At 47.8% G+C, this 21,815-nt stretch overlaps 1 protein-coding gene across 5 annotated transcripts in view; it reads right to left on the reverse strand.

The window, feature by feature from the left end:
* The window catches only part of LOC121535351 (acid-sensing ion channel 1C-like), a 185,902-nt gene that overhangs the window by 28,285 nt on the left and 135,802 nt on the right, over positions 1 to 21,815 (reverse strand). For all 5 annotated transcript variants that reach the window (XM_041842347.2, XM_041842348.2, XM_041842346.2 and 2 more), the window contains exons 2-3: positions 14,042 to 14,192; positions 13,529 to 13,656 (exon numbers count right to left, since the gene is read on the reverse strand). In XM_041842347.2, coding sequence (XP_041698281.1) covers positions 13,529 to 13,656; positions 14,042 to 14,192 — 279 coding nt within the window. The remainder of the gene's footprint in view (positions 1 to 13,528; positions 13,657 to 14,041; positions 14,193 to 21,815) is intronic.

Here is a 21,815-nt window from a genome sequence, read left to right on the forward strand (position 1 = left end):
GGTCCCTTTGCAGAAAAACAGCCCCAAAGCATGATGTTTCCACCCCCCATACTTCACAGTAGGTATGGTGTTCTTTGGATGCAACTCAGCATTCTTTGTCCTCCAAACACGACGAGTTGAGTTTTTACCAAAAAAGTTCTATTTTGGTTTCATCTGACCATATGAGATTCTCCCAATCCTCTTCTGGATCATCCAAATGCACTCTAGCAAACTTCAGACGGGCCTGGACATGTACTGGCTTAAGCAGGGGGGACACGTCTGGCACTGCAGGATTTGAGTCCCTGGCGGCGTAGTGTGTTACTGATGGTAGGCTTTGTTAATTTGGTCCCAGCTATCTGCAGGTCATTCACTAGGTCCCCCGTGTGGTTCTGGGATTTTTGCTCACCGTTCTTGTGATCATTTTGACCCCACGGGGTGAGATCTTGCGTGGAGCCCCAGATCGAGGGAGATTATCAGTGGTCTTGTATGTCTTCCATTTCCTAATAATTGCTCCCACAGTTGATTTCTTCAAACCAAGCTGCTTACCTATTGCAGATTCAGTCTTCCCAGCCTGGTGCAGGTCTACAATTTTGTTTCTGGTGTCCTTTGACAGCTCTTTGGTCTTGGCCATAGTGGAGTTTGGAGTGTGACTGTTTGAGGTTGTGGACAGGTGTATTTTATACTGATAACAAGTTCAAACAGGTGCCATTAATACAGGTAATGAGTGGAGGACAGAGGAGCCTCTTAAAGAAGAAGTTACAGGTCTGTGAGAGCCAGAAATCTTGCTTGTTTGTAGGTGACCAAATACTTATTTTACACCATAATTTGCAAATAAATTCATTAAAAATCCTACAATGTGACTTCCTGAAAAAAAAAATCTCATTTTGTCTGTCATAGTTGACGTGTACCTATGATGAAAATTACAGGCCTCTCTCATCTTTTTAAGTGGGAGAACTTGCACAATTGGTGGCTGACTAAATACTTTTTCCCCCACTGTATGTCTCTTATGCCTGGAACCGGCCCTGGTGCAGTGTTTGTAATACTATTTTCTATCCTCTTAAATGATTATGCCGTAGAAGAAAAACACATTCGTATGAGAAATTTTGATTTGTTTTATCACGGTTTCGGCCGAGGCTGCTCCTCCTCCTTGTTCGGGCAGGTTTCGGCGGTCGTCGTCCCCGGAGTACTAGCTGCCACCGATCTATGTTTCATGTTCGTTTGGTTTTGTCTTGATGTTGTACACCTGTGTCTAGTTAGTCCTCATTAGTGTCCTATTTAGTTCTCGTTGTGTGTGTATGGTGTTGTGTGTGATTGCTCTTCTGTTGGGTGTTCTGAGCTACGTATCTTCCCTCCGTTGTTTGGAGAGGTTTTCGCACATGTTAGTGCGCCTTTTGTTTGACGCCTGTGTGCGCCTTTTGTATACCTGTTTGTTTTCCACAGGTTGCACCTCATTCCCAGCATAAGGCGCTAGTAGATTCAGGCGCAGCTGGGAATTTTGTTGATCGGAAGTTTTGTTTAGATTTAGGGATCCCTCTCCTGCCTGTTGACAAGCCTTTTCCCGTTCATGCTTTAGATAGCCACCCGTTGGGGTCGGGGTTGATTAGGGAAGTCACAGCGCCACTTAGGATGTGTGCGCAGGGGGGTCATGAAGAGACTATACAGTTGTATCTGATCGACTCTCCTGCGTACCCGGTGGTGCTGGGAATTCCTGGTTAAGCACCCATAACCCTGCTATTTCGTGGCAACAGAGGGCTCTCAATGGGTGGTCTGCTCAGTGTGAGGGGCGATGTCTGGGTGTTTCCGTAGGGGCGACTTCTGTGGAAAGTCCAAACCAAGTGCTCGCACTGCACATTCCGCCTGAATATGTGGATTTAGCTCTCGTGTTTAGTAAAGCTAGGGCGACGCAGTTGCCTCCTCATAGACAGGGGGATTGTGCGATTGATCTCCAGGCAGGAGCAGCGCTCCCACGGAGCCACGTGTATCCTTTGTCTCAAGAGGAGAGAAAAGCTATGGAAACTTACATAGCCGAATCTTTGAGACAGGGATACATACGGCCCTCCACTTCTCCCGCCTCCTCTAGCTTCTTTTTGTGAAGAAAAAAGATGGAGGGGTTGCGCTCGTGCATCGATTACCGTGGTCTCAATCAGATTACTGTGAAATACAGTTATCCACTCCCCTCTGATTGCGACCATGACGGAGTCATTGCATGGAGCGCGGTTTTTCACAAAACTGGATCTCAGGAGCGCGTATAACTTGGTGCGCATTAGGGAGGGCGACGAATGGAAAACAGCGTTTAGTACCACGTCAGGTCATTTCGAGTATCTCGTCATGCCATATGGGTTGATGAATGCTCCATCAGTCTTCCAATCCTTCGTAGATGACATTTTCCGGGATATGCAGGGGCAAGGGGTGGTTGTGTACATTGATGACATTCTAGTGTACTCGTCTACCCGAGCCGAGCATATAGCCCTGGTGCGTCGTGTATTGAGGAGGCTGTTGGAGCACGACCTATATGTCAAGGCAGAGAAATGTCTGTTTTTCCAGGAGTCGGTCTCCTTTTTGGGTTATCGGTTGTCCGCGTCAGGGGTGAGAATGGAGGTGGATCGTGTGTCAGCTGTGCGTAATTGGCAAACCCCAACCACTGTCAAAGAGGTGCAGCAGTTCTTGGGCTTTGCGAATTACTACCGGAGGTTTATCCGGGGTTTTGGACAGGTGGCAGCTCCCATCATGTCCCTTCTGAAAGGGGGGTCCGGTGCGCCTGCAGTGGTCAGCTGATGCGGACAGGGCCTTTAGGAGACTGAAGGACCTGTTTACGTCGGCCCGGTGCTGGCGCATCCGGACCCCGCATTACCCTTTCAGGTCGAGGTGGACGCGTCTGAGGCCGGTATAGGGGCCGTACTCTCTCAACGGTCCGGCACGCCACCTAAACTCCGCCCCTGTGCCTTTTACTCTAAAAAGCTCAGCCCGGCGGAGCGAAATTATGAAGTCGGGGACAGGGAGCTGTTAGCTGTAGTTCAGGCCCTTAAGGTGTGTAGGCATTGGCTTGAGGGGGGCTCAACACCCTTTCCTCATTTTGACTGACCATCGGAACCTGGAGTACATCCGGGCAGCGAGGAGACTGAACCCTCGCCAGGCTCGATGGAGTATGTTTCTCGCCAGGTTCGTATTTAAAATCACGTACATCCCTGGGTCCCAGAATGGTAAGGCAGATGCGCTGTCCCGGCGGTATGACACGGAGGAGATGTCCGTTGAGCCTACTCCCATACTACCGGAGTCTTGTCTTGTGGCACCGGTGGTGTGGGAGGTCGATGCTGAAATCGAGCGAGCGTTGCGTACCCGACCCCAGCCCTCCACAGTGTCCTGAGGGTCGGAAGTACGTTCCGCTCGAGATTCGGGATCGACTCATTTACTGGGCTCACACGTCACCCTCCTCTGGACATCCGGGTATTGGCCGGACAGTGCATTGTCTTAGCACTAAATACTGGTGGCCCACGTTAGCCAGGGATGTGAGGGTTTATGTCTCCTCCTGCTCGGTGTGCGCCCAGTGTAAGGCGCCCAGACACCTGCCCAGGGGTAAGTTACAACCCCTGCCCGTTCCACAACGACCATGGTCCCACCTCTCGGTGGATTTTGTGACAGACCTTCCCCTCTCTCAGGGGAATACCACCATCCTGGTCGTTGTGGACCGGTTCTCTAAGGCCTGTCGTCTTCTCCCTATGTCGGGTCTTCCTACTGCCCTACAAACCGCAGAGGCACTATTTCAATCAATCAATCAATCAATTTTATTTTATATAGCCCTTCTTACATCAGCTAATATCTCGAAGTGCTGTACAGAAACCCAGCCTAAAACCCCAAACAGCTAGTAATGCAGGTGTAGAAGCACGGTGGCTAGGAAAAACTCCCTAGAAAGGCAAAACCTAGGAAGAAACCTAGAGAGGAACCAGGCTATGAGGGGTGGCCAGTCCTCTTCTGGCTGTGCCGGGTGGAGATTATAACAGAACCATGCCAAGATGTTCAAAAATGTTCATAAGTGACAAGCATGGTCAAATAATAATCAGGGAATAAATCTCAGTTGGCTTTTCATAGCCGATCATTAGAGTTTAAAACAGCAGGTCTGGGACAGGTAGGGGTTCCATAACCGCAGGCAGAACAGTTTAAACTGGAATAGCAGCAAGGCCAGGCGGACTGGGGACAGCAAGGAGTCACCACGGCCGGTAGTCCCGACGTATGGTCCTAGGGCTCAGGTCTCTCAGTTGGCTTTTCTAGCCGATCATTTAGAGTTGAAAACAGCAGGTCTGGGACAGGTAGGGGTTTCGTAGCCGCAGGCAGAACAGTTGAAACTGGAATAGCAGCAAGGCCAGGCGGACTGGGGACAGCAAGGTGTCATCATGCCCGGTAGTCCTGACGTATGGTCCTAGGGCTCAGGTTCTCAGAGAGAAAGAGAGAACGAGAGAATTAGAGAGAGCATACTTAAATTCACACAGGACACTGGATAAGACAGGAGAAGTACTCCAGGTATAACCAACTAACCCCAGCCCCGCCCGACACATAAACTACTGCAGCATAAATACTGGAGGCTGAGACAGGAGCGGTCCGGAGACACTGTGGCCCCATCCGAAGAAACCGGACAGGGCCAAACAGGAAGGATATAACCCCACCCACTCCGCCAAAGCACAGCCCCCGCACCACTAGAGGGATATCCCCAACCACCAACTTACAATCCTGAGACAAGGCCGAGTATAGCCCACAGAGGTCTCCACCACAGCACAAACCAAGGGGGCGCCAACCCAGAACAGGAAGATCACGTCAGTAACTCAACCCACTCAAGTGACGCACCCCTCCCAGGGACGGCATGAAAGAGCACCAGCAAGCCAGTGACTCAGCCCCTGCAACAGGGTTAGAGGCAGAGAACCCCAGTGGAGAGGGGAACCGGCCTGGCAGAGACAGCAAGGGCTGTTCGTTGCTCCAGCCTTTCCGTTCACCTTCACACTCCTGGGCCAGACTACACTCAATCATATGACCTACTGAAGAGATAAGTCTTCAGTAAAGACTTAAAGGTTGAGACCGAGTCTGCGTCTCTCACATGGGTAGGCAGACTGTTCCATAAAAATGGAGATCTATAGGAGAAAGCCCTGCCTCCCGCTGTTTGCTTAGAAATTCTAGGGACAATTAGGAGGCCTGCGTCTTGTGACCGTAGCGTACGTATTGGTATGTACGGCAGGACCAACTCGGAAAGATAGGTAGGAGCAAGCCCATGTAACGCTTTTATAGGTTAACAGTAAAACCTTGAAATCAGCCCTTGCCTTAACAGGAAGCCAGTGTAGGGAAGCTAGCACTGGAGTAATATGATCAAATTTCTTGGTTCTAGTCAGGATTCTAGCAGCCGTATTTAGCACTAACTGAAGTTTATTTAGTGCTTTATCCGGGTAGCCGGAAAATAGAGCATTGCAGTAGTCCAATCTAGAAGTAACAAATGCATGGATCAATTTTTCTGCATCATTTTGGACAGAAAATTTCTGATTTTTGCAATGTTACGTAGATGGAAAAAAGCTGTCCTTGAAACAGTCTTGATATGTTCGTCAAAAGAGAGATCAGGGTCAAGAGTAACGCCTAGGTCCTTCACAGTTTTATTTGAGACGACTTTACAACCATCAAGATTAATTGTCAGATTTAACAGAAGATCTCTTTGTTTCTTGGGACCTAGAACAAGCATCTCTGTTTTGTCCGAGTTTAAAAGTAAAAAGTTTTCAGCCATCCACTTCCTTATGTCTGAAACACAGGCTTCTAGCGAGGGCAATTTTGGGGCTTCACCATGCTTCATTGAAATGTACAGCTGTGTGTCATCCGCATAGCAGTGAAAGTTAACATTATGTTTTCGAATAACATCCCCAAGAGGTAAAATATATAGTGAAAACAATAGTGGTCCTAAAACGGAACCTTGAGGAACACCGAAATGTACAGTTGATTTGTCGGAGGACAGACCATTCACAGAGACAAACTGATATCTTTCCGACAGGTAGGATCTAAACCAGGCCAGAACTTGTCCGTGTAGACCAATTTGGGTTTCCAGTCTCTCCAAAAGAATGTGGTGATCGATGGTGTCAAAGGCAGCACTAAGGTCTAGTAGCACGAGGACAGATGCAGAGCCTCGGTCTGACGCCATTAAAAGGTCATTTACCACCTTCACAAGTGCAGTCTCAGTGCTATGATGGGGTCTAAAACCAGACTGAAGCATTTCGTATACATTGTTTGTCTTCAGAAAGGCAGTGAAGTTGCTGCGCAACAGCTTTTTCTAAAATTTTGAGAGGAATGGAAGATTCGATATAGGCCGATAGTTTTTTATATTTTCCGGGTCAAGGTTTGGCTTTTTCAAGAGAGGCTTTATCACTGCCACTTTTAGTGAGTTTGGTACACATCCGGTGGATAGAGAGCTGTTTATTATGTTCAACATAGGAGGGCCAAGCACAGGAAGCAGCTCCTTCAGCAGTTTAGTAGGAATAGGATCCAGTATGCAGCTTGAAGGTTTAGAGGCCATGATTATTTTCATCATTGTGTCAAGAGATATAGTACTAAAACACTTAAGTGTCTCTCCCGATCCCAGGCCCTCGCAGAGCTGTGCAGATCCAGGACAGCTAAGCCCTGGAGGAATACGCAGATTCAAAGAGGAGTCCGTAATTTGCTTTCTAATGGTCATGATCTTTTCCTCAAAGAAGTTCATGAATTTATCACTGCTGAAGTGAAAACCATCCTCTCTTGGGGAATGCTGCTTTTTAGTTAGCTTTGCAACAGTATCAAAAAGAAATTTTGGATTGTTCTTATTTTCCTCGATTAATTTGGAAAAGTAGGATGATCGAGCAGCAGTGAGGGCTCTTCGGTACTGCACGGTACTGTCTTTCCAAGCTAGTCGGAAGACTTCCAGTTTGGTGTGGCGCCATTTCCGTTCCAATTTCCTGGAAGCTTGCTTCAAAGCTCGGGTATTTTCTGTATACCAGGGAGCTAGTTTCTTATGACAAATGTTTTTCGTTTTTAGGGGTGCAACTGCATCTAGGGTATTGCGCAAGGTTAAATTGAGTTCCTCAGTTAAGTGGTTAACTGATTTTTGTCCTCTGACGTCCTTGGGTAGGCAGAAGGAGTCTGGAAGGGCATCAATGAATTTTTGTGTTGTCTGAGAATTTATAGCACGACTTTTGATGCTCCTTGGTTGGGGTCTGAGCAGATTATTTGTTGCGATTGCAAACGTAATAAAATGGTGGTCCGATAGTCCAGGATTTTGTGGAAAAACATTAAGATCTACAACATTTATTCCATGGGACAAAACTAGGTCCAGAGTATGACTGTGGCAGTGAGTAGGTCCAGAGACATGTTGGACAAAACCCACTGAGTCGATAATGGCTCCGAAAGACTTTTGGAGTGGGTCTGTGGACTTCTCCATGTGAATATTAAAATCACCAAAAATTAGAATATGATCTGCTATGACTACAAGGTCTGATAGGAATTCAGGAAACTCAGAGAGGAACGCTGTATATGGCCCAGGAGGCCTGTAAACAGTAGCTATAAAAAGTGATTGAGTAGGCTGCATAGATTTCATGACTAGAAGCTCGAAAGATGAAAACGTCATTTTTTTTTTTTGTAAATTGAAATTTGCTATCGTAAATGTTAGCAACACCTCCGCCTTTGCGGGATGCACGGGGAATATGGTCACTAGTGTAACCAGGAGGTGAGGCCTCATTTAACACAGCAAATTCATCAGGCTTAAGCCATGTTTCAGTCAGGCCAATCGCATCAAGATTATGATCAGTGATTAGTTCATTGACTATGACTGCCTTTGAAGTGAGGGATCTAACATTAAGTAACCCTATTTTGAGATGTGAGGTATCACGATCTCTTTCAATAATGGCAGGAATGGAGGAGGTCTTTATCCTAATAAGATTGCTAGGGTGAACACCACCATGTTTAGTTTTGCCCAACCTAGGTCGAGGCACAGACACAGTCTCAATGGGTATGGCTGAGCTGACTACACTGACTATGCTATTGGCAGACTCCACTAAGCTGGCAGGTTGGCTAACAGCCTGCTGCCTGGCCTGCACCCTATTTCACTGTGGGGCTAGAGGAGTTAGAGCCCTATCTATGTTGGTAGATAAGAGGAGAGCACCCCTCCAGCTAGGATGGAGTCCGTCACTCCTCAGCAGGTCAGGCTTGATCCTGTTTGTGGGTGAGTCCCAGAAAGAGGGCCAATTATCCACAAATGTTATCTTTTGGGAGGGGCAGAAAACAGTTTTCAACCAGCGATTGAGTGCTGAGACTCTGCTGTAGAGCTCGTCACTTCCCCTAACTGGGAGGGGGCCAGAGACAATTACTCGATGCCGACACATCTTTCTAGCTGATTTACACGCTGAAGCTATGTTGCACTTGGTGACCTCTGACTGTTTCATCCTAACATCGTTGGTGCCGACGTGGATAACAATATCTCTATACTCTCTACACTCGCCAGTTTTAGCTTTAGCCAGCACCATCTTTAGATTAGCCTTAACGTCGGTAGCCCTGCCCCCTGGTAAACAGTGTATGATCGCTGGGTGATTCGTTTTAAGTCTAATACTGCGGGTAATGGAGTCGCCAATGACTAGGGTTTTCAATTTGTCAGAGCTAATGGTGGGAGCCTTCGGAGTCTCAGACCCCGTAACGGGAGGAGTAGAGACTAGAGAAGACTCAGACTCAGACTCCGACTCGCTACATAATGGGGAAAACCGGTTGAAGGTTTCTGTCGGCTGAATGAGCGACACCGGTTGAGCATTCCAACAGTATTTCCCTCCAGAAGCCATGAGAAAGTTGTCCGGCTGCGGGGACTGTGCGGGGGATTTATACTAACGTTACTGTCTGTACTTGCTGGTGGCACAGACGCTGTTTCTTCCTTTCCTACACTGATATTACTCTTGCCTAACGATTGCGTCTGAAGCTGGGCTTGTAGCACAGCTATTCTCGCCGTAAGGCGAGAATTCTCCTGTATATTATGAGTACAGCGACTGCAATTAGAAGACATCATGTTAATGTTACTACTTAGCCGGGCTGTTGAAGATGTTGATGAACCATGTCCAGATGAAGCGTCCGGAGTGAAAAAAGTTGAATAAGGGAAAAAAGTTGCGATGGAAAAAAGGAAAATAACGTAAAGTTGGCAGCTAAAACGCACAGGAAAGTGACTCTTCTGTCTCGGGATAAACGTCCGGGGTGAAAAAAGTTTAACGAAAAAAGATGAGTGAGGACAAAACTAAAAAAGTTGGTAAATTTGTTGAACACAGAGATTAATTAAACGTTTATTAAAAGTAAAAGCGTGAATAGTTTGGCAGGTAGCCAAGTAGCAACAAACAGCAGAGCAGCACGGAGACAATGCTATTTACCCACGTCTTCCGGCATTACGGGTACCCGAGGATATAGTGTCTGATCGAGGCCCCCAGTTTACCTCCCGAGTATGGAGAGCGTTCATGGAGCGTTTGGGGTTCTCGGTGAGCCTTACCTCAGGGTACCACCCGAGAGTAACGGGCAGGTAGAACGAGTCAACCAGGATGTGTGTAGGTTTCTGAGGTCGTATTGCCAGGACCGGCCTGAGGAGTGGGCTCGGTACATTCCCTGGGCCGAGATGGCCCAGAACTCTCTCCGCCACTCCTCTACCAACCTAACCCCCCTTCCAATGTGTGTTAGGTTACCAGCCGGTTCTGGCACCTTGGCAGCAGAGCCAGATCGAGGCCCCTGCGGTGGATGATTGGATGAGGCGCTCGGAGGAGACGTGGAACACTGCACACGTCCACCTGCAGCGGGCCATCCGTCGTCACAAGGCGAGCGCCGATCTCCACCGCAGTGAGGGGCCGGTGTACTGAGATCGAGTCTGGCTCTCTACCAGAAACCTACCCCTCCGCCTGCCCTGCTGGAAGCTGGGTCGGCGGTTTGTGGGGCCTTTTAAAGTCCTGAGAAGATTGAACGAGGTGTGTTATAGGTTACATCTGCCTGTTGAATATAAGAATATTAACCCCTCGTTCCATGTGTCTCTTCTCAGGCCGGTGGTAGCTGGTCCACTCCAGGAAGGTGAGATAGGAGAGATTCCTCCGCCCCCACTGGACATCGAGGGGGCTCCGGCGTACACCGTTCGGTCCATCTTGGACTCTAGACGCCGGATGGGGGGTCTCCAGTATCTCATGGAGTGGGAGGGGTACGGCCCGGAGGAGCGGTGCTGGGTGCCGCGGAGGGACATCCTAGACCCATCTCTCCTGTTGGAGTTCCACCGGGACCATCCCGCGCGCCCTGCTCCGCGCCCTCCTGGTCGTCCCCGAGGCCGGGGTCGGCGCACGGCTGGAGCCGCGCGTCAAGGGGGGGGGGGTACTGTCACGGTTTCGGCCGAGGCTGCTCCTCTTCCTTGTTCGGGCAAGTTTCGGCGGTCGTCGTCCCCGGAGTACTAGCTGCCACCGATCTATGTTTCATGTTCGTTTGGTTTTGTCTTGATGTTGTACACCTGTGTCTAGTTAGTCCTCATTAGTGTCCTATTTAGTTCTCGTTGTGTGTGTATGGTGTTGTGTGTGATTGCTCTTCTGTTGGGTGTTCTGAGCTACGTATCTTCCCTCCGTTGTTTGGAGAGGTTTTCGCACATGTTAGTGCGCCTTTTGTTTGACGCCTGTGTGCGCCTTTATTTCGCCTCCGGGCTTATTGTTCTCGTGTACTACGTGAATAATTCACTAAAGTCTTTTGGACTTAGCTTCTGCGTCCTGCGCTTGATTCCTGCACCACACCCACCTTCAGCACCCCTTGACATGTTTGGGTTTTGATGTGAAAATCAATGTGGGTATTATGGACATGCACCTGTTCTATTATTGAAGGAACTGTTGGGTGCACACCTCAAAAGGACACTGCTAAGAGGGGCTATTAATGACCATAGTATATGGTTAAGAGATTTACCAATTAGCTATTTCAGATTCAGGCTTGTCAACTTCCTTGAAGTCTACAGGGGTCCATGATTTTATCACAACACATGAAAAAGCAAAAAAAAAGATTAGGTTGACAAAGCTTAAAGTAGCCTAAAGCTAAGAATTCTGATGAATAAGATATATACATTTTTGATCAAGGAAATTAATGTTTGACATTCACTGATATAACCTGGGATCTGTGTACTGTATAGTATGACAGTGGGGCTGTTATCCCATCATATGGTTACAGTTAGTGACAATGACAGGACTGTGAAATAGATTACCTATGGGTCTGGCAAACAGATGGACAATGTGACCACGTGGAATACAGCCTTCTTAGGGACGTTTTAGTTCAGTATTAAAATGATTCTCGTGGTCCTGACATCTGCCCTCATGGAAGATAACATTGATTTTAATATTTGTATCCGACAATTGGATGATGGATACTATACTGAACAAAAATATAAACACAAAATGCAACAACTTCAAAGATTTTACTGAGTTACAGTTCATTTAAGGAAATCAGTCAATTGAAATAAATTCATTAGGCCCTAATCTCTGGATTTCACATGACTGGGAATACAGATATGCATCTGTTGGTCACAGATACCTTAAAAAAAAGATAGAGGCTTGGATCAGAAAACCAGTCAGTATCTGATATGACCACCATTTGCCTCATGCAGCGCGACACATCTCCTTCACATAGAGTTGATCATGCTGTTGATTGTGGCCTGTGGAATGTTGTCCCACTCCTTTTCAATGGCTGTGTGAAGTTGTTGGATATTGGCGGGAACTGGAACACACTGTCGTACATGTCGATCCAGAGCATCCCAAACATGCTCAATGGGTGACATGTCTGGTGAGTATTTAGGCCATGGAAGAACTGGGACATTTTCAGCTTCCAGGAATTGTGTACAGATCCTTGCGATATGGGGCCGTGTATTATCATGCTGAAACATGAGGTGATGGCGGCGGATGAATGGCACGACAATGGGCCTCAGGATCTCGTCACGGTATCTCTGTGCATTGAAATTGCCATTGATAAAATGCAATTGTGTTCGTAGCTTATGTTTGCCCATACCATAACCTCACCACCACCTTGAGGCACTCTGTTCAGTGTTGACATCAGCAAACCGCTTGCCCACACGACGCCATACACATGGGTCTTTTATTTCAGCTCATGAAACATGGTACCAACACTTTACATGTTGTGTTTATATTTTTTGTTCAGTGTAGATGATGCTGCTCCATTTTGACTGGTCACAGTGCCCAACAGATATAGGCTACGGTATAGGACTGTGGTTCAGGCACTGTCTGTAGCCTATAGCTAGGTATTTTTTCAGTTCTATTTCATTCAAATGAAATCCTCAGGACATATTTCTGATTCAATGTACCAGATGCTCCAACATTCATGATTTGTATTTATTTAGCAAGAGGAATTGATTTGAGTGAGAGAGAGAGAGCATCTGAAGCAGTGGAATTTCTGCTGAATTCTGTGCTAATCTTGGGTGACTGACTACACTTCCGTCACAGCTGGTAATTCACAAAGCTTAATGATTTTGTTTGTCTTCTCTTACTCAAAGCCATGATAATTGTGTTACCATTGCCTTTTCGTTACACCACAAAATGGATTTAGTCTTATATAAAAGCAAGTTGGCAACAGCTTGTTATGGTTCTGTATATTTTATGAAAAGCAAACCAAAGTCTTCCGAAAATCTTATTTTTCTCTCTACATAGTGTTATTATGCATGACTGAATCCAATTTATGTACAGATGTAGGATCTTAATTTGAGCCAGTTTGCTACAGCAGGAAAATAATCATGCAGCAACAGGACATTTGAATTATTATGTGGATTATAATTAATTGATACATTTTTCGTAAGGGAAAATCAAGTCTGAAATTTCAAAGTGGAAATTACAAACCTCAGAAGCCTTTTAAAACCTCAAATACACCACAAGTTTGACATTTCCTGAATTGTAGGAACGTCCTCCTGCAACAGGGTGATCAAATTAAGATCTTACATCTGTAGCACTACAGAGATATTATGCTATTGTTCTCCCATGCAAGTGGGATCAGTGACAGCAAGATAATATGGAAACTATACTTTTCAGCTGTCAGAGATTGTGTGTGAACTGCCTGGGGTACTGTAGCTCTGGCTCACCAATAACAGTGTAAATACATTTATAGACAATTTCTGCTTGGTACATCCAATCTGTCTTTCCCTCCTTTTCCTTGTTGGATACATACTGGGTAGCAAATATCACATTGTTACTACTTCAGTTCAGAATCATTAGACGGTTTCTGTTCAGATTTAGCGATTGCGCTGGTCGCATGTTATTCCATGCATTATACAGTAAGATAAACAGAATATATTTTTCTCCAGGCTCTGAGACACAGAGGTATAGCCAATGACAGGAGGAGGAAGAAGGGTTGGAGGTTTGGATAAAAACACAGAAAAAAGCAGAGCGACAGGAGGATTGAGGTAGAAAAAAGGAAGGAAGGAAGGAAGGAAGGAAGGAAGGAAGGAAGGAAGGAAGGAAGGAAGGAAGGAAGGAAGGAAGGAAGGGAAAGGTGTTTGTGCAAAAGGCTAAGCAGTAGGTACCAGTTGCTGCTGACATGACACAAAAGTTTGAAAACCAGGGGCCACACCAAATCCCAGCTGGTCAATGAAGGGAGGCTCGTCCTGGCTGTGAATCTGAACCTTGATGCCTGCTTCGTACGAGGTCTCGTCTGTGGATACATACAACAGCAGGCCAGTGAATGTAACAACAGAAACCTCTGCTCGTCTGTGTTCCCTGGTCGGAGACATTGCTTGTTGTGTTGGGAATGAGATATGTATTTTTACTGGATATGGGACATTTGTTGTTGTGATAAAGCCACATGTTGAAAATGCAGTGCTAAGAATTAACTATTTTTCCCAGGATGGAGACAATAAATGTTGTGTTGGACACGTTTTTTAACTTTATGTTGTTGTAATACTGCACAGGTAAAATTCAGCGCTAGAAAGGAATCTTGAATAAATGCATGTCAGTTGGCTGGTTGTTGTGTAAAGTTCATTCTACCATTGCCCAAAATGTATGGACAGATCAGTTATTGTGGTACTCTGGGTACTCACCTGTCTCTCCCCAAACAGGTAAGTATTCGTCCTGTTGGATATCTAACATGATCTCCAGCCCATTTCCTGTCCCGCCTTTTAACGTTGTCAACATTGGGTTGCCATCCAAACCAGAGTTGAATGTATAGCATTTTCCGTAACGCGTGTAAATCTGCAGGAAGAAGAAGAAGGTACATGACATTAACTCAATGAAACAACAATGTTTTGACATAGCGACATCACAGACAGTAGACAGCACAGTCACTTTGAGTAAAGGTTGCTCTCTGTGTAGATCAATTTAAACTGCGGTTGGGGATAGGGTTGCTGGGCAGGTAAGCTTTGCAGGTAATTATCTGAGAAAACACTGAACCAAACAAGATACTAGATTGATGAATGAATAAATAAATTAACACTTCTGCCGTGGCAACTGGCAATCTTTACCCAGCCCCATTTTTTTTATTCCCCTGAGTAATTTAGATATTTCTTTAGGATGTATTTTCCATTAAAACGGAAAGTTCTAGTTAATCCAAAGCAATATAGCCGAACCCCAAGCTCTACCATCCCACCAAACACTAAATTAGGTTGTTCAAATACAATTTATATTAGGAAGTGTCTTATAGTCCCCTTGGAAAGCATTAACTTGTGCCAATACAGCTCAAAGGTAATCTACAGATGTAGAATCTTAATTGGATCACCCTATTGCAGGAGAACTTTCCTGCAATGCAGGAAATTTAAAACTTGCAGTATAGTTGAGGTTTAAAAAGGCTTCTGAAGTATATAATTTCCACTTTGAAATTTCAGACTTGATTTTCCCTTAAGAAAATGTATCAACCCCTACAAAAATGTAAATTAATTATAATCCACATAATAATTCGCATTTCCTGTTGCTGCAGGATTATTTTCCTGCTGTAGCAAACTGGCTCAAATAAAGATCCTACATCTGTATATAAATTGGATTCAGTAATGCATAATAACACTATGTAGAGAGACCCTCCTGTAGCTCAGTGGGTAGAGCATGGCGCTTGCAATGCCAGGGTTGTGGGTTCGATTCCCACAGGGGGCCAGTATGAAAACTGTATGCATTCACTAACTGTAAGTCGCTCTAGATAAGAGCGTCTACTAAAATGTAAAAATAACATTGACTGGTTTGCTTTTCATAAAATACACAGAACCATAGCAAGCAGTTGTCAACTTCCTTTTGTATAAAAGTAAATCAATTTCTTAGAGTGTGAATGTAACATTTTGTGGTGTAACAGAAAGGCAATGGTAGCACAATCTGAGTAGGAGAGAACAAAAAAAATCATTAAGCTTTGTGAATTACCGGCTGTGATTGAGGTGTAGTCAGAATTGGCTCCCAAGAGTAGCAAAGAATTCAGTATTGATGCACACTAGATTTTGCCTGCAGCAAATACCCTGATTTTCCAGTATAGCACCACCATGTTCTTTTAGCACCATCTCTCACAAATTACATATTGACGTTTCATGCATTTTTTTATTTTACAAATTCTCTCTAAGATGGGCGACTTTGCTTTCATGTCTGCCAACAAAGCAAAAATAATAATTAGGAGCCTCTTAGAATGCTGCATCTGGTTTTACATAACTGACACTCATGGCTGGTGAGCTATAACTTAAAACTAAAAGTTAAAATAGGTGATAATGGATTTAAATTCTCTATGCATTTTGTTGCGTAAGTGATTTAATTTCACAGAGGTGGAATTGATTGGTCATTCAGTGCTCTAAGGGTTTTATCTATACTGTCCTACAGTAATCACTCACATGTATATTCATAACCACAGGACAGGTGATACATCACTAAGGTATAGGCACAGTTATCCATTAGTGTTCATACACATGGGCATATTGTACATCCAAGATCATGGGAAGAGATCTGCTTGCCTCTGCCTGCTCTTTCAACTACCATGTAAAAGGTACACCTGTTTGTTGGGAGCATTTTGTCTCATCAAACTAATAAGGCCTTATGATGGATGTCACCACTATCTCACCCTTTCATACTGCCAACTACCATTTGATTTGAGCTGGGGCATAATATGCCAGTATTTAATAGCCACTAACAGACATTAGCATGGTCAAGACAAGTCCTGTTGCTAGATTAATCACCACCTGGCTCAGTTCTCTGGTCCCACAGCTATATATTGGAAGAGAAACAGGTAGCCCAAAGGGAGGAATCTTATGCCGTGGGATACAGATTTCCCTTTTAATATCCATTGTGGTGAAAGTTTTAGGGAGAGGGATGATGGAGAAGAGAGGGATGACTCTGACAGCGTAACAAAGCCTCTCTCTAGATATCAGAGTCAGCCTTCCATGTCCCGTTTTAGACAGACCCACATTGGCTCAGACGGACATGACAGGGCTTCAGTTTCCTCTCTCCTCCTGTCCATAATGAGGCCCTCTGAGCAACTGGCCCCTGCCAGAACCAAAATGGCAGCTGGAATTCCTTTTTTTGGGGGGGTTTGACCTTGTGCAGGTTTAATATAAGATAATCCCTAGGATGAAGCTTTACAATGCCTCACAATGAAGTACCAAATCTTTGTGGAAAATCTCTTTGTCAAAGCTGTCAGAAGACGGAACCTAAAGAGAAAAGTCCTCCTTTAGATGGAATCTCATATAATCCGATAAAACCTGAAATGACAGACGATAAAAATCTCTGGATCTGTCAGCTACTAAACGCAAATCCCAAATCGTCTATTCATATTTTTTCTAAATGTCATCTTGTGAGGTGGATGTGGGGTGAAGTCAGGCGCAGGACACCGAAGCTAAGTCCAAAAGTTTAATAAAGACAGATCCCAAAAACAAGGCACGGCCTCTAAAACAAAGGAGGCGGAATAATGCCCAATTACGCAAAACATGCGTAAAATACACAGAACACAAAACCCTACACGAAAACACACATGACAGGCGAAATAACAACACACAACTAATCCATACAAACACAGGGAACTAATAGGACACGTAATCATCACAAATCAGACACAGGTGCTAAGGACAGACAAAAGCAATCACACATGGAATCATCCAACGATGGCAGCTAGTACTCCGGGGACGACGCAACGCCTTTGCCTGCCCGAACCAGGAGGAGGAGCAGTCTCGGCCGAAACCGTGACAGTACCCCCCCTTGACGCGCGGCTCCAGCCGTGCGCCGAACCCCGGCCTCGGGGACGGCCAGGAGGACGCGGACCCGGGCGCGTGGGATGCCCATGGTGGAATTCTGTCAGGAGGGATGGATCGAGGATGTCCCTCCTGGGCACCCAGCACCGTTCCTCCGGACCGTACCTCCCACTCCACGAGATATTGGAGACCACTCCTCCGGCGCCTGGAGTCCAAGATGGTCCGGACCCTGTACGCCGGGACCCCCTCGATGTCCAAAGGGGGCGGAGGGGGTCTCTCCTATCTCTTCCTCTTGGAGTGGGCCAGCTACCACCGGCCTGAGAAGAGACACATGGAACGAGGGGTTAATATTTTTATACTCTATAGGTAGTTGTAACCTGTAACACACCTCGTTCAATCTTCTCAGGACTTTGAAGGGCCCCCACAAACCGCCGACCCAGCTTCCGGCAGGGCAGGCGGAGGGGCAGGTTTTCGAGTCGAGAGCCAGACTCGATCTCCCGGTGCGTACACCGGGCCCTCACTGCGGTGGCGATCGGCGCTCGCCTTCTGTTGACGGATGGCACGCTGCAGATGGACATGGGCAGCGTCCCACGTCTCCTCCGAGCGCCGAATCCACTCGTCCACCGCAGGAGCCTCGATCTGGCTCTCGTGCCATGGCGCCAGGACCGGCTGATAACCTAAGACACACTGGAAAGGTGTTAAATTGGTGGAGGAGTGGCGGAGAGAGTTCTGGGCTATCTCTGCCCAGGGAGGAACCTCGACCACTCCTCCGGCCGGTCCCGGCAATGGGACCTCAAAAACCTACCCACATCCTGGTTTACACGTTCCACCTGCCCATTACTCTCTGGGTGGTACCCCGAGGTAAGGCTCACCGAGACCCCCAACCGTTCCATAAACGCCCTCCAAACTCTGGAGGTGAACTGGGGACCCCGGTCAGACACTATATCCTCGGGGACCCCATAGTGCCGGAACACATGGGTGAACAGGGCCTCAGCGGTTTGTAGGGCAGAAGGGAGACCCGGCATAGGAAGGAGACGACAGGCCTTAGAAAACCGATCCACAACGACCAAAATGGTGGTATTCCCCTGGGAGGGGGGTAGATCGGTAACGAAATCTACCGAGAGGTGGGACCATGGTCGTTGTGGAACGGGCAGGGGATGTAGCTTTCCCCCTGGGCAAATGTCTAGGTGCCTTACACTGGGCACACACCGAGCAGGAGGAGACATAAACCCTCACATCCTTAGCTAACGTTGGCCACCAGTATTTCATGCTAAGACAGTGCACGGTCCGGCCAATACCTGGATGTCCAGAGGAGGGTGATGTATGAGCCCAATAAATAAGTCGATCACGAACCTCGAGCGGAACGTACGTCCGCCCCACAGGACACTCGGGGGAGTAGGGTCGGTACGCTGTGCCCGGCCGATTTCCGCATCGACCTCCCACACCACCGGAGCCACCAAACAAGACTCCGGCAATATGGAAGTAGGCTCGTTAGACCTCTCCTCTGTGTCATACCGCGGGACAGGGCGTCTGCCTTAGCATTCTGGGACCCCGGGATGTAGGTGATCTTGAAAACAAATCGGGTTAGGAACATGTTCCACCTAGCCTGACGAGGGTTCAATCTCCTAGCTGCCCGGATGTACTCCAGGTTACGGTGATCTGTCAGAATGAGGAAAGGGTGTTGAGCCCCCCTCAAGCCAATGCCTCCACACCTTTAGAGCCTGAACTACGGCTAACAGCTCCCTGTCCCCAACGTCATAGTTGCGCTCCGCCGAGCTGAGCTTCTTAGAGTAGAAGGCACAGGGGCGGAGTTTAGGTGGCGCGCCGGATCGTTGTGACAGGACTGCCCCAATACCGGTCTCAGACGCGTCCACCTCTACTTGGAAGGGTAAAGAGGGATCCGGGTGCGCCAGCACGGGAGCCGAGACGAACAGGTTCTTAAGTTTAACAAATGCCCTGTTCGCCTCAGCCGACCACTGCAAACGAACCGGACCCCCCTTTAGTAGAGATGTAATGGGAGCTGCAACCTGTCCAAAACCCCGAATAAACCTCCGGTAGTAATTAGCAAAACCCAAGAACCGCTGCACCTCTTTTACAGTAGTTGGAGTTTGCCAATTACGCACGGCCGATACCCGGTCTACCTCTATCTCCACACCAGACGCGGACAACCGATAACCCAAAAAGGAGACGGACTCCTGGAAGAACAGGCATTTCTCTGCCTTGACATACAAGTCATGCTCCAACAGTCTTCTCAACACTCGGCGCACCTGGGCTACATGCTCGGCTCGTGTAGCAGAGTACACTAGGATGTCGTCAATGTAAACTACTACACCCTGCCTATGCATGTCCCGGAAAATCTCGTCAACAAAGGATTGGAAGACTGAAGGAGCATTCATTAACCCGTATGGCATGACGAGATACTCGTAATGACCCGAGGTTGTGCTAAATGCTGTCTTCCATTCATCCCCCCCCCTAATGCGCACCAGATTATACGCGCTCCTGAGATCTAACTTTGTGAAGAAGCGCACGCCACGTAATGACTCCGTCATCGTCGCAATCAGTGGCAGTGGGTAGCTGTATTTAACTGTAATCTGATTGAGACTACGGTAGTCAATACACGGACGCAATCCCCCATCCTTCTTCTTCACAAAGAAGAAACTTGAGGAAACCGGGAAGTAGAAGGCCGTATGTATCCCTGTGCCAAGGACTCGGCTATGTACGTCTCCATAGCCGCGGTCTCCTCTTGAGACAGGGGATACACACGACTCCGTGGAAGAGCCGCTCCTGTTTGGAGATTTATCGCACAGTCCCCCTGTCTATGGGGAGGTAGCCGTGCTGCCCTAGATTTACTGAACGCAAGTGCTAAATCCTCATACTCAGGGGGAATGCGCAGTGCGGGCACTTGGTTCGGACTCTCTACCGAGGTCGCCCCTAAGGAAACACCTAGACATCTCCCTACACACTGGGCAGACCACTCCATAAGAGCCCTCTGTTGCCACGCTATGGTAGGATCATGGGTGCTTAACCAGGGGAAGTCCCAACACCACGGGTACGCAGGAGAATCAATCAGATAAAACTGAATGATCTCCCCGTGACCTCCCTGTGTTGTCATCATCAGTGGTGCTGTGACCTCCCTGATCAGACCCGACCCCAACGGCCGGCTGTCTAAGGTGTGGACAGGAAACGGAGTTTCTACCGGCCGAAGGGGGAATCCCTAACCTACCACAAAATGCCCGATCAATAAAGTTCCCAGCAGCGCCTGAATCTACTAGCGCCTTATGCTGGGAATGAGGTGCCACCTGTGGAAATCTCACAGGAATATTCATGTGACCAACAGAAAGCTCTGGGTAAGTGGGGCGCCTGCTTACCTGAAATGACTCCCCAGTGCGCGGCCTGTCGTCACCTCTCCCAAGAGACCCTCCCCAGCACCTGGCCGCGGTGTGCCCTCCACGACCGCAGGTGGTGCAGGGGATGGCTCCCCTCGGGTTCCCTCTCCTCCTCTCTCTAGCGCCAGCACCCCCGATCTCCATAGGAATAGGCTCGGAGGTGCTGGAGGGCGAAATGGACGACCCCCCACTCGGGACGTCCGCGGGTGGCCAGCAGGGTGTCTAGACGGATGGAAATGTCCACCAACTGGTCGAATGACAAGTTGGTGTCCCTGCAGGCCAGCTCACGACGAACGTCCTCTCGTAGGCTACACCTGTAGTGGTCGATGAGGGCCCTCTCATTCCACCCCGCATCCGCTGCTAGTGTCCGGAACTCCAGTGCGAACTCCTGGGCGCTCCTCTTCTCCTGTCGGAGGTGGAACAGACGCTCTCCCGCCGCTTTACCTTCCGGTGGATGATCGAAGACAGTCCTGAAGCGGCGGGAAAACTCCGCGTAGGTGATGGTTGCGGCGTCTATTCCCCTCCATTCGGCGTTGGCCCATTCCAACGCCTTGCCGGATAGACAGGAGATGAGGGCGGAGACGCTCTCGTATCCCGAGGGCGCCGGGCGTACAGTAGCCAGGTACAGTTCCACCTGTAGCAGAAATCCCTGACACCCGGCTGCAGAACCGTCATATGCCCCCGGGAGCGAGAGCCGAATACCACTGGGTTCCGGTGCTGAGAGAGGAGGACTGGCCGTTGGTGATGGGATAGTGGGTGATGGCGTGGGCACCTCCCTAGTCACCAAACGACTCAGCTTGCTGGACACTTCGTCTATGGCGGTCTCAAGTTGCTGGAACAAGATGTCGTGAAAGCGTATCCGTTCATCCAGCAACCTGGATGTCGCCACTGCTCCTGCTGACTCCAGAATGGTGTGTTGTTCTGTCATCTTGTGAGGTGGATGTGGGGTGAAGTCAGGCGAGGACACCGAGCTAAGTCCAAAAGTTTAATAAAGACAGATCCCAAAAACAAGGCACGGCCTCTAAAACAAAGGAGGCGGAATAATGCCCAATTACGCAAAACATGCGTAAAATACACAGAACACAAAACCCTACACGAAAAACACACATGACAGGCGAAATAACAACACACAACTAATCCATACAAACACAGGGAACTAATAGGACACGTAATCATCACAAATCAGACACAGGTGCTAAGGACAGACAAAAGCAATCACACATGGAATCATCCAACGATGGTAGCTAGTACTCCGGGGACGACGAACGCCTTTGCCTGCCCGA

This window comes from Coregonus clupeaformis, chromosome 21, assembly GCF_020615455.1.
Source record: "Coregonus clupeaformis isolate EN_2021a chromosome 21, ASM2061545v1, whole genome shotgun sequence".
Classification (NCBI taxonomy): Eukaryota; Metazoa; Chordata; class Actinopteri; order Salmoniformes; family Salmonidae; genus Coregonus; species Coregonus clupeaformis.